Source organism: Alosa sapidissima, chromosome 8 (genome assembly GCF_018492685.1).
Source record: "Alosa sapidissima isolate fAloSap1 chromosome 8, fAloSap1.pri, whole genome shotgun sequence".
Lineage (NCBI taxonomy): Eukaryota > Metazoa > Chordata > Actinopteri > Clupeiformes > Clupeidae > Alosa > Alosa sapidissima.
This window is the reverse complement of record NC_055964.1, coordinates 36,465,365-36,478,466: the sequence shown is the minus strand read 5'-3', so window position 1 is coordinate 36,478,466 and position 13,102 is coordinate 36,465,365. Positions and strand designations below refer to the sequence as shown.

At 43.6% G+C, this 13,102-nt stretch overlaps 1 protein-coding gene across 1 annotated transcript; it reads right to left on the bottom strand.

Annotated features, from left to right (window-relative positions):
• Nucleotides 1-1,755: 1,755 nt before the first annotated feature.
• Nucleotides 1,756-12,948, bottom strand: LOC121714720 (formin-binding protein 1-like). The gene is made up of 4 exons (XM_042099737.1): nt 12,288-12,948; nt 10,619-10,734; nt 4,121-4,177; nt 1,756-2,008 (listed from the first exon to the last, which is right to left on the bottom strand). The coding sequence occupies exons 1-4, from the start codon at nt 12,366-12,368 to the stop codon at nt 1,756-1,758; spliced, it is 507 nt and encodes a 168-aa protein (XP_041955671.1). The 5' UTR covers nt 12,369-12,948.
• Between the last annotated feature and the right edge of the window lie 154 nt (nt 12,949-13,102).

Genomic DNA, 13,102 nt, shown 5'->3' with positions numbered 1-13,102 from the left:
AACCTAATAGGCTAATTCTAGCTGGTGCCGGAAACGAACACCCATGAAACGCCATTTTTATAAAGATGGCCGAAGTAGCTAGCCTAGCATGGGCCATTGAAATGAATGGGGGCGGGACTTAGTCACTCTCCCCAGTTATATATAACATGGTACACACTAGTGTTGCACGGTGTATCGATACTAAAAAGGTATCGCGATGCCTTCACGCAAAAAACGATACGATTTCAAACGTTTTTAGAATCGATACTTTATTAAAATAATAACATTCTGTGTATGTGTGAACTGCTGCTCTCACTGCTCCTTGCACGCATCTAGGCAAGTGGGCGTGTCAAGCAGGCAGCTCTGAGTGAGTGAGTGCACAGCCAACGTCAACATAGTTCTTTGCCGACAGTTGTTCTAGGCCTTGTGGATAAAACAAAAGGTGCAGTGAAATCTGCAACTATTTCGGATACATCGCGAATTAAGGCAAGGTACACAAGTCATTTAAAAGCAGTAGGCTACGCATGGAACTTGGCTAAACACCTCGCAGACATATCCCAACATTTTTAAATACTTCAAAGAACGACAGGTTAATGAATATGCTATAGAAAACACGACTACATGGTTAGTGCCAAGTTCTTCTCTTATGTTTTAGTCTAGCCTAAGTGAAACGAGTATGGTTCTCTGGGATAAAGCGAACCTTCCTTCATCAATGAATTTTGACGAGACATAACGAGCTGTAATCATAGGGTGCTAACGTGATGAAAGCGCAATGTTCACGCCAGAATAACATTACCATAACTTGTAAACAATCTATTTCATGTTCGGTCAGTAGCCTACTACTGGTAATATTTGTCATGGCATGTAGACTGCAATTTGTTCAATAATTATTGCCCAGATGTAGGATAGGCTACCCGAAATGCGCTAATTAAAGCCCACAGCATATAATACCACTGCAGCATGTTGAGTCCTAATAATAATAGCGGCGTATTGTTACAGTACGTGGTAGCAAATCATGTTATCAAAGAAATAGACGTAATATAGACATCCACACAGACATATTGCAACAGGTAATGGTGTAGGCCCCTCTGACGAAGACCTGAGTGGTTGGAACGTCGTACTTGTACACTGGGCGCAAAGAAGACTATCCTCACATTTTCCCCGTTTCAAACGGTCAAAGAAATCCCATGAACACGGGAAGGCCTAGGGTAGCCTATACTGTACATCAGATGGCCTAAAGATTAGGCCCCTCTGCATAGCATTCAGTGATTTGCATGCAGTAATTTTAACACTGACCTTGATCTAGCCTAGTTTGGCTATTTAAAGCTACTTTATTGTACACAATGTAAATGAACTGTAACAAACAATAAAGGACTTAATCACAGAAAGTAGGCCTACTATTTTACTGACTATAAAAAAAATAATAATTATGTAGGAAGTTTAGAAGTTTAGAACCCAGAATTGACCTACACACTACAAAAGTGCACCAAATTCAACACAAATGACTCAATACACTTGGAGGAGGTATGAGTCCTTTCTTCTCCAGATATCTTAGGATTTTGCCGTAGTATCGTTTTAGTATCGAGCATCGTGATATTTATGGCAGGTATCGTATCAAAGTCATAATTTTGGTATCGTGACAACACTAGTACACACACACACACACACACACTCACACACACACACACACACACAGACACACACACACACACACATCTTTCTGCAGTAGGACAGGGACCCTCTTTGGCAGGATGGGATTAGATTCCGTTTAAAAGATTATCTGATGCCCCGATCGCTGGATGGCCTTTCCTTTCTGACCCCGCCGGCCAGTCCCATGAGCTTTTCATGGAAAGCCGCCGGCCAGTCCGAGCGCAGACTCACCGACTTCCTCTCAGCTTTGAGCTCCTGAACGTGGCGCAGCAGCTCCGAGAGGATCTGTGTGTTCAGGTTCTCCGCGATGACCTCGTGCTGCCCCGCATAGTCGTTCAGTTCGTTCAGGGTCATCAGAAAGGCCCGGCATGAAGAGTACCTGTGGAAATACACACAAATCATCACAAATCACACACACACACACACAAACACCAACGTCACTGGACAATCACACACCAAGTATTTCTGGACAGTCCCACACCAATGTCTCTGCTCTAGCAAAAACATGCATGCAATGTTATGCGTTTATGACACAGGCATGCAATGTTATGCGTCTATAAGCATGCATGCAATGTTATGCGTCTATAAGCATGCATGCAATGTTATGCGTCTATAGCATGCATGCAATGTTATGCGTCTAAAAGCATGCATGCAATGTTATGTGTCTATGACACATGCATGCAATGTTATGCGTCTATAAAACAGTTTGTAAAATGAATATCTGAGTTTGAAGTTACAGTATATTTCCAACCAATTTCCAAAGGACACATATGAAGCACAATAGAAATCAGGCCGCCATTTCCATGCCAGATGTCCACTCCATACAGCCCAGTGATGCACAGACAGTATAGAAGACCAAGCGACTGCACACATCAGATTACTGGCCATAAACATTGCTGACATCATCACACATCTCCATAAACACTGATGACATCACACAGGCCATAAACACTGCTGACATCACACATGTCCATAAACACTGATGACATCACACATGGCCATAAACACTGCTGACATGATCACACACGTCCATAAATACTGCTGACATCATCACACATGTCCATAAACACTGCTGACATCACACAGGGCCATAAACACTGATGACATCACACATGGCGCTCCTCACACACTTAATTCAGTTCGGCTGACTCTGCTTAACCTCCGCTGTGAAATGGGCTTCATTTGAGCACTTTCTCTATTACAATACAGCACCAAGAATATTTAATTAGACATCTCTGCGGAGGCAAGCAAATTTACACTCCTGAAACATGCTTCCTACAGTGAGATGGAATAAGTATGCACATGTACACTACTGAAACGAGCTTGAATAAGTTGGAATAAGATGGAATAAGTATGTAGTATGTAGTATCCATGTAGTATGTGGTATGTATGTAGTATGTAGCATGTATGTAGTATGTATGTAGTATGTAGTGTATGTAGTATGTATGTATGTAGTATGTAGCATGTATGTAGTATGTAGTATGTAGTGTATGTAGTATGTAGTGTATGTAGTATGTATGTAGTATGTATGTATGTAGTATGTTTGTAGTTTATAAGTAGTATGTATGTAGTATGTAGTAGTATGTATGTACCCCCCCAAGCCTATAGTTATATAGTTACCCTATTGTAGCCTATAGTTTAGTATATGTTTTAAAATATTAATTGCTTAAAAAATACTTCTAATTTGATGCTGTTGACCAAATGTATAAAGTGTGCACTGTCGCTTTAACGTTTTTAAATTCCCGTAATTCCCGTTTATTTCTCAGTGATCTTCTGCCTGCTCCACTATGCCACTATATGGCTAGTGCTGTACCTACGGCTGGGCCCTCTCACAGTAGTGGGAACTACTGCTGCCTTCATGATTTCCTTTTAAAAGTTTATTTTAAAAATGAGATATCAATTATCAACAATGACAAGCCAGCTGGAACCTGCGGCTCTCTCTCCCTCTCGTGAGCGCAGACGCGTTCCCAATTAAATGGAGCATAACATTCACGTTGCATAACGTTAGATCTGCTGCAAAGGAGATAACTAAGAGTAGGCCTATCATCTCTATTTAACATGATGTTTTGGACATTGACATTGTAAACTTTCTCTAAGGAGAGTGAAAAGCCGTTTGCAGTAAAGCTAACCAACGTCGTCTCTATCGTAGGAAAAAAAATAGCGAGCAGCCTGATAACCAAATGAAATGCTCGGCGGGCCGCAGTTTGCCCACCTCTGATGTAGCATGTATGTAATATGTAGTATACAGTACATGTAGTATGTAGTATGTATGTAGTATGTATGTAATATGTAGTATGTATGTAGTATGTAGTATGTATGCAGTATGTATGTAATATGTAGTATGTATGTAGTACGTATGTAGTATGTATGTAGTATGTTTGTAGTATATATGTAGTATGTAGTATATGTAGTGTGTAGTATATATGTAATATGTAGTATGTATGTAGTATGTCAATTGTTCATTCTAATCCTTTCAGTGGAAAGCGCTTACTTGTACTCCTCCTCCTCTCTGGAGTTTTTCTTGGGTTGATATTTCTTCGACAGATTTCTGCAGGGGGAGGAAAAACATTAGAGATTAGGAGATGAGATTAGAGATTAGAGATTATGTTTTTACACACATATTGAAGGGGCATGACACAAAACAAAAGCATTTACTTCAGTAGACGATTTAATATGGGACACACCACCCACAACGTGCCTCAGAAAAAGCAACAAGAAATGGGTCTCTTTTTCACCAATCAGGACTGAGCTCACTCCACAGACCACCAATCAGGATTCTGCTCACTCCACAGACCACCAATCAGGACTGAGCTCACTCCACAGACCTCCAATCAGGACTGAGTTCACTCCACAGACCTCCAATCACTAAGACGGTACTGAGTACCCATTTATCACTAAGGCAGTACTGAGTACCCATTTAGCACTAAGACAGTAGCACTAAGGCAGTACTGAGTACCCATTTAGCACTAAGACAGTAGCACTAAGGCAGTACTGAGTACCCATTTAGCACTAAGGCAGAACCCAATTAGTCTAAAAGCAACAAAAGGGGTCATATTATACTATTTGTTATTCTAAAGGTAAAAGACCTACACTGTTGCTTTACGGCCCACCTGCAGCCATGTTCATTTACTGTGAGCTGCAGCAGTGAGCATCACTGATTCCAGTCCCGACAGAATGACTTAGTGGATGGAGCAGCTCATGGACGTTACTGTGGACATACAAGCAGAGTGGGACCGAGAGGACGGCCATACATCACTTCCTGTGAGGACGGCCATACATCACTTCCTGAGAGGACGGCCATGCATCACTTCCTTAGAGGACGGCCATGCATCACTTCCTGAGAGGACTGCCATGCATCACTTCCTGAGGACGGCCATACATCACTTCATACATCACTTCCTGAGGAGCAGTGACAGGTGGACATCACAACAGCTCACTCTTACTCATCAGTGTTTCCCATACTTATTTGTGGCGGCCCACCACAATATCAACATTGACCACCACACAATGATTTTCCATGTTGTACTATTTCAATTGGATGGACTTCTTTCATTGTTTAGCTATGTGCACCTTTGTAAAGCCTCTCCTTGTTTCTCTGTCTCTCAATGAAGCTACATGCATGTTTAAAGAACAACATTAACAACATTAACAACATTAACAACATGAACAATCCTGCAAGGCATAGAAGAGTAGTAAGGGCCAAATTGTGCTTAAATCTGGTGAGCATCATAACCCCGGTGTGCTAATTTGTTCTACCACCACAAATAGAATTAAATTCTGTGGGAAACACTGCTCATAATACTCACTCTTACTCATAATATACTGTATACACTCACTCTTACTGGGCAAATTGACACACTTGGCTGAAATGTACAGTTTGGCGGACAGTGTGTCTTGGTAATGAATGTGTAGGACTAGGACCACACAATGGCTGTAAACGCCTGAGGAGCAGCCGTGTGGACAGCATTGGCTTATTTGTGGCAGCCCACCACAATATCAACACTGACCACCACACAATGATTTTCCAGGTTGTACTAAATTGTACTTAAATCTGGTTAGCATCATAACTACATGGTGCTAATTGTTAAAAACTGTTGTTTTCAAGTTAATTCTGCAAACCAACCACTACAAATGGAATTCAATTCTGTGGGAAACACTGAGAGCTTGTGTGAAGGTGTTTTACAGAACCCTTAGGAAGCCCCACTAACATCTGTCAAATTAACAAGCATACACAGACATAGAACAAGTTAAATGTTTTGTATTGTTGTAAATTACATCTGTATCGGTAAATCTGTTTGTAAAACAGAATGGCCTAGAATTTTAAGTAAACTTTGTAGTTTGCTCAACAAATAGCCGGTTTATTCTCCACACTGCCGAGAACATAACAGGTAGCTGTGCTGTAATTCCATACACCTCCCCCACCTCGACTCCTTAACAGACCTGTGCTCGACTCGTGGGTTTAGACTGCGCTAGCAACAGACGTTAGCACTCGTGGGTTTAGACTGCGCTAGCAACAGACGTTAGCACTCGTGGGTTTAGACTGCGCTAGCAACAGACGTTAGCACTCGTGGGTTTACACTCCTTGCTAGCGTGCCCAGAAACCTGGGCATGTGCAAAGCTGAACCACGCAGGGTCTGAACATAACGCAGGTAACAGGTCTGAACATAACGCAGGTATAAGTATATATAAGTATAAGTATATATACTCTTTTGATCCCGTGAGGGAAATTTGGTCTCTGCATTTATCCCAATCCGTGAATTAGTGAAACACACTCAGCACACAGTGAACCCACAGTGAGGTGAAGCACACACTAATCCCGGCGCAGTGAGCTGCCTGCATCAACAGCGGCGCTCAGGGAGCAGTGAGGGGTTAGGTGCCTTGCTCAAGGGCACTTCAGCCGTGCCTACAGGTCAGGGTTCGAACCGGCAACCCTCCGGTTACAAGTCCGAAGTGCTAACCAAGCTAGCCACGGCTGCCCCCAACCAGGTAACAGGTGTGATCATAACGCAGGTAACAGGTCTGAACATAACGCAGGTATAACGCAGGTAACAGGTCTGAACATAAAGCAGGTATAACGCAGGTAACAGGTCTGAACATAACGCAGGTAACAGGTCTCATCATAACGCAGGTATCAGGTCTCATCATAACGCAGGTAACAGGTCTGAACATAACGCAGGTATAACGCAGGTAACAGGTCTGAACATAAAGCAGGTATAACGCAGGTAACAGGTCTGAACATAACGCAGGTAACAGGTCTCATCATAACGCAGGTAACAGGTCTGATCATAACACAGGTATAACGCAGGTAACAGGTCTGATCATAACGCAGGTAACAGGTCTGATCATAACGCAGGTATAACGCAGGTAACAGGTCTGATCATAACGCAGGTAACAGGTGTGACCATAACGCAGGTAACAGGTGTGGTCATAACGCAGGTTAACATGTCTTCCCAGCTCACTTCTGCAGGCAGTGCCAGTCTGCTGGGTCTGTTGTCTGTCTGTCATCGTCTTCTCCTCCTGCTGGAGTCTGTGCCTCCCCACTGTGCCTGCATGTTATCTGAGACGGCACCTGAGCTACTCTTCTCTTAAGCCGGCCATCTGCACCTGAGCTATCTCTCTTGCTGACCTGGTGATCGTGGCCTACCTGTCTGTCTGTCTCGTTTGCTAGCTCTTCTCCACTGTCTGATGGCTGGTGCTAACCTGTCTATCTGAACCTGTCTGTCTCTCCTGTGCTCGTCTGTCTGTCTGTCTGTCTGTCTGTCTGTCCTGTGTGCCAGTGTGTCTGTTATGTGTGGCGTTGTGTCTGTGCTCCTGTCTGACTGTCTGTCCTGTATGGCGTTGTGTCTGTGGTGTGTGCACTCCTCTCCTATGCTTAGTGTCTGTGTGGCGTTGTGTCTGTCCTGTGTGGCGTTGTGTCTGTGTCCTGTGTGGCGTTGTGTCTGTGCCCATCCTCAGCACCCTCCTCTACCTGCAGTCAGATATGGAACTCTTCTGTATTCCACAGACTACCACCTATATTCCCTCCCTCCCTCTCTGTCTGCTCTTACTCCCTCTCTCTCTCTCTTTTTCTCATTCTCTCATTTCTCTCTCTCCCCCCTCTCTCTGTCTATCTCTCTCTCTGTCTATCTCTCTCTCTGTCTTTCTCTTTCTCTCCCTCTCTCTCTCTCTCTCTCTCTCTCTCTCTCTCTATCCACAGCCTGCTATGTTCACACCCTCCTTCAGTCTCCTCCCCTGAGCTCTGTGTGTTGCTAGGCAGATCACCAGTGTGCCGCCTCGTGTCTTATTGCTACGGCAACGCACACAGCATCTCAAAGCTGACCTACAGCAGAGGACATGCCCATCCCATAACAACCAGTTTCTACGGTAACAGATAAGCGAGCATGCAGGGCAGAGGTGATTACAGTTAACCTGCCCGTCCCCAGCGGCCTTTAAAAAGCCATGTGTTAGCGTTAGCTTAGCACCACTAGCGCAAAGAATGCTAATTACTGTGAAAAGTGCCAGTACCCCCACCCCACACACACACACTGTGAGTACTTAAATGCAGCATTTCACACACACACACAAACACACACACACAAGCACACGCGCACACTCACACACACACAAGCACATGCGCAAATGCACACTCACACACAGTCACACACACATACACACACACACACTGTGAGTACTTAAATGCAGCATTTCACACGCACACACACAGGCATACTCACACTCACACACACACACACACACAGGCATACTCACACTCACACACACACACACACACGCTCACACACACTATTACGATTTCTGCATTGTTACAGTCTCTGGCCCTCTGCACCACCAAATAAGAGGAGTCAGTGCACCAGAGGCTGTGGCACCACCCAGACTAGACACACAAATACACTGAATGCACAAATACACTGAATGCACAAATACACTGAATGCACAAATAGACTGAATGCGTGTGTGTGTGTGTGACAGGCAGCCCCCGCCCCCCTCTGCTCCTCCATGTCAATCAGTTCTTTAGTTGCAGGCTACATCAGCTCCATCTCAGTCAGGCTACACTGTTCCTTGCTCCTTGTGTGTGTGTGTGTGTGTGTGTGTGTGTGTGTGTGTGTGTGTGTGTGTGTGTGTGTGTGTGTGTGTGTGTGAGGGTGGTGGGGTTGGAGATGAGTGTGTATACTTTTCCATAAGAGTGGCTGCTGAGATACCTTATGGAAAGCTGAAGTAACCAGTGTTTTCCATACAGTGTGAGTGTGTGTTCCCTAACTAAACATATAGGACTATAGTACAGTACTGTAGGAATCTAAATATATAAGAAAATATAGGACTATAGTATAGTACTGTAGGAATCTAAATATATAATAAAACATAGGACTATAGAATAGTACTGTAGGAATCTAAATATATAACAACATATAGAACTATAGTGTACTAAGTATAGTACTGTAGGAATATAAATATATAATAAAATGTAGCACTATAGTATAGTACTGTAGGAATATAAATATATAATAAAATGTAGCACTATAGTATTGTACTGTAGGAATCTAAATATATAACAACATATAGAACTATAGTGTACTAAGTATAGTACTGTAGGAATATAAATATATAATAAAATGTAGCACTATAGTATCGTACTGTAGGAATATAAATATATAATAAAATGTAGCACTATAGTATCGTACTGTGGGAATCTTGTAGCATTTTGGGACAAAATATAATAATCTTAGAGGAATACTAGAGATATTACAGAAATCAATTAGTATTTTGGGACATACTTTAGAAGCACTATATGATTGTACCATAAGAACACCATAGAGGGCAAGGATTTTATATGAAATGTATAGGAACTCCATAGAGGGCAAGGATTTTATATGAAATGTATAGGAACTCCATAGAGGGCAAGGATTTTATATGAAATGTATAGGAACTTCATAGAGGGCAAGGATATTACATGAAATGTGAGGGGTTGGCCATGCTTCTGTCAGGATGGCCCTGTGTGTGTCTGTTGTGTGTGTGTGTGTGTGTGTGTGTGTGTGTGTGTGTTAGTGTGTGTGTGTGTGTGTACTCTGTGTGTGTATGTGTGTTTGTGTGTGTATGTGTGTGTGTGTGTGTCTGTTGTGTGTGTGTGTGTGTGTGGGGGGGGGGGGGGGGGTGTTAGCCTGCTGCATCTGCTGCATCTGCTGGGATCCTGCTAATGGGCAGGGCACTCATGAAGCACTAACATGATGCAACACAGAGGGTGATACACCCCCACATGCATGATGCTCACACACACACACACACAAAAGCAGCCTCCTGCACATGCAAAAAATGAAGACAAGGCAGCACACCCCTCCCACACACACTGCACTACTGACCCTGCTGAATAAAACACACACACACACACACGCTCTCACACACACACACACACACACTCTCACACACACACTCATACTCCCTCACACACACACGCTCTCACACACACACACACACACGCGCGCGCGCGCTCTCTCTCACACACACACACACACACACACACACACACACACACACACAAGTTCTCACACACACACACGTCCTACAGAAAGCACAATGCATGGAGGCGGAGCTAACACAGCCAATCATGGAATATTAAAATGTGGGTCAAAACCGTGGCAACCCTGTAAGTAACCATGGAGATGCTTCACTGACAGTGTCAACACTTCCTGCTGCAGTGATGAGCATGTGTTTATTTGTACTGTACTGACATCACAGCTGAGCACCAAGACAATAAAAATGACCCCCATTTACGTCCAGATATCCTGCTTTTAACAAACCAGCCAAAGGAATGGGACAGACCTACATTGTGTTGTACTCACTGTGAAATGAAAACATGAGTTTTGTTGCACTGAGAGCTCAAGTGGCTGTGAGTGTGTGTGTGTGTGCACATCTGTACGGACGCCTGCTGCTGGCATTGGACAGTTGAGCATAGTTGAGCGCTTCTTGACAAACTTGCTGTACCTCTCCACAAACTCACCTGATCTGTTTGGCATAGTTGAGCTCGATCTCCGAGCGCTCCTTCACAAACTTGGTGTACCTCTCCACAAACTCAATGCCCCACTGGGTGTGCTTCTCCAGGTTATCAAACTGGTCCTGATGATGCAGGGCACAGACACAGATCAATCAATCAATCAATCAGTTTATTATTCAGAGCCACCACAAAACTGCCCTGCAGCATGGCCCCAATACAGTCAAGACAGACAAGACATACTAAGTCACTAAATAAAATATTAAAGGGAAAATAATTAAGATTAAAGTAAAAACAAATATATATATATATACACACACACATATATATAACATTAAAGATAAAATGCATTCACATTTATGTTACTCAATTTGAACCTAATTAATTAAGCTAGATCACATTTCAATACGGTTCAATTGTATTGTAGCCTGTACAGCCATAATGTAAGACTATGCCTCCAGACATGACAGAGCTCAACCTGATATCATAGCCACGAGGACAGCAAAGACAGGAGCTATATAGGCCAGTGACATTGTTATAATCATAAAAACAATTTCCATTTAACTACAAAAATGTTCCTGAAATAAACTTCAAATCGAATGTTCATTACTACACCAAAATAGTGTTCAGTCCCCTCACTTCATAGTTGGGATACTCAGCAGGCAAGATAGGCCCTGATGCATGCCTATGTCCATCATATCCAACAGCCAATGCAATATTCTCTGCTAGCCTAATGGATATTCTACTAAAGGTAAACACAGCATAACAAGTGAACGCCAGCTGTTACTGTGTGTGTGTGTGTGTGGGGGGGGGGTCGTTCTTACTTATATGAAGCTTATAAGGGTCTACCAATCTGATGAAGACATGAAGCTTATAAGGGTCTACCAATCTGATGAAGACATAGTTGCCCGAGCGACTTTTCCGGGATAATTCTCGTTGGGTTTATTCTCCCGTTTGACAGGTGGCCTGCGGGAGTAAACACTCGCACCCGGTCTGCCCGAGATCCGAGATTACCCAAATAAACAACGACATCAGCACGTGCGTCTAAGAACGTTCTCTTCAACACAGTTAATCATCCATACTATGATTTGGATACATTTTTTAAAATGTATCTTATTTAAAAACACGCAAATAATGGATGTCATAATAACACAGCCCTTGGCGCTTTGCTTGCCCTCGGTTGGTCCTTGTGGTGTGGCGCAGCGCAGAGGCGCAAATAGGGACGTTAGCAAGCAAGCGGTGGCTGGCTGGCTTGCGCCGCTAATGGCTTTGCCAACGATTGTTAGCAGGTAGGGTGTTGGGGGCTTTGCTACTATGGCTAACTGGGGTATAGCTAGCCACCTGCCAGGGGCTGCTAAGGATTCGGATCAATGAGCTCCTCCACGTACGCGCTGAATTGATTTGAATATTTAAACGCATGCCTTTGCAAGAGACAATGACTAATGTTACAACTGTCACTGCGGGTCAAATGCTCATAAAATAAAATCGGACATACCTGGAATATATTGGCTAGTTTGCTGTGTGCAGTAACGGTAAATTGGCTAGCCAGCTAATGGAGATTTGCAGACTAGTACAGTTAATCTTGAATCAACATCGACACCTACACACACCATCAATTTAAATCTCTGCGGGGTCCTTATTTCACCGTTCCAGAAACGATGACGCATTCTATACGTACCCACAGCTCTGTTCCCCAGCTGCAGTTCATGGTTTCACGACCATTCCTCCGTAACGTCAGTAATCCACGATTTGAATCCATGCGTCAAAGGTTGTTGTGGTCGATGTTGCAAAGGTAATATTCTCACTCCTCCACAGTCATGGATGTTCTTTGCCACGGTCTGAAAGTCAGATTTATCTCCGCATTGTACCGGTGCCAAATGGATTCATCGCCTGCCGTCGTGAGAAAGAATAATGGTCCAGCAGTGGACTGCTCCTCACTGACAGAACACGGCCACACGCTCCGCTCAGCGCAGAAGAAGCGAAGCGGGGAGGCAGAGAGAGAGAGAGCGAGAGAGACGAGGAGACAGAGGAGGAGGGAGGTACTATGCTCGCCCGGCGTGAACTGATCAGTCAGATGCAAACGATTAAGCAGAAGAATCCATCTCATGCACCGTCTAACGTCCTAGCGAATTTATGCATAAATAGCACAAATGTTGTTTAGGGTTTGCAATTCAAAGCAAGCTGGTTTTCGTGTAAATACTAGCTATTATAATTCCAGTACCTCTAGTCAATACATTATCGACCCTTCCATCAGCAACCTGTGACTTCCTGACAACCTGTAAAATCGCAGTCTGCAAAAATGAGCAACGTTTAAAAGAAGGCTGGCGGCTAATGGCCAAGAAGGCTGTGCTTGGCAAGTCACAGCAGATGACTAACAACACAATCAGCATGTACTGTAAGGGTAATTGAATGGTTCACATAAAATCAATTGGTAGAAATGGTGACATCTGGCGGTTCATACATGTCCATACAAGTGGGTGCATCTTGCGATAA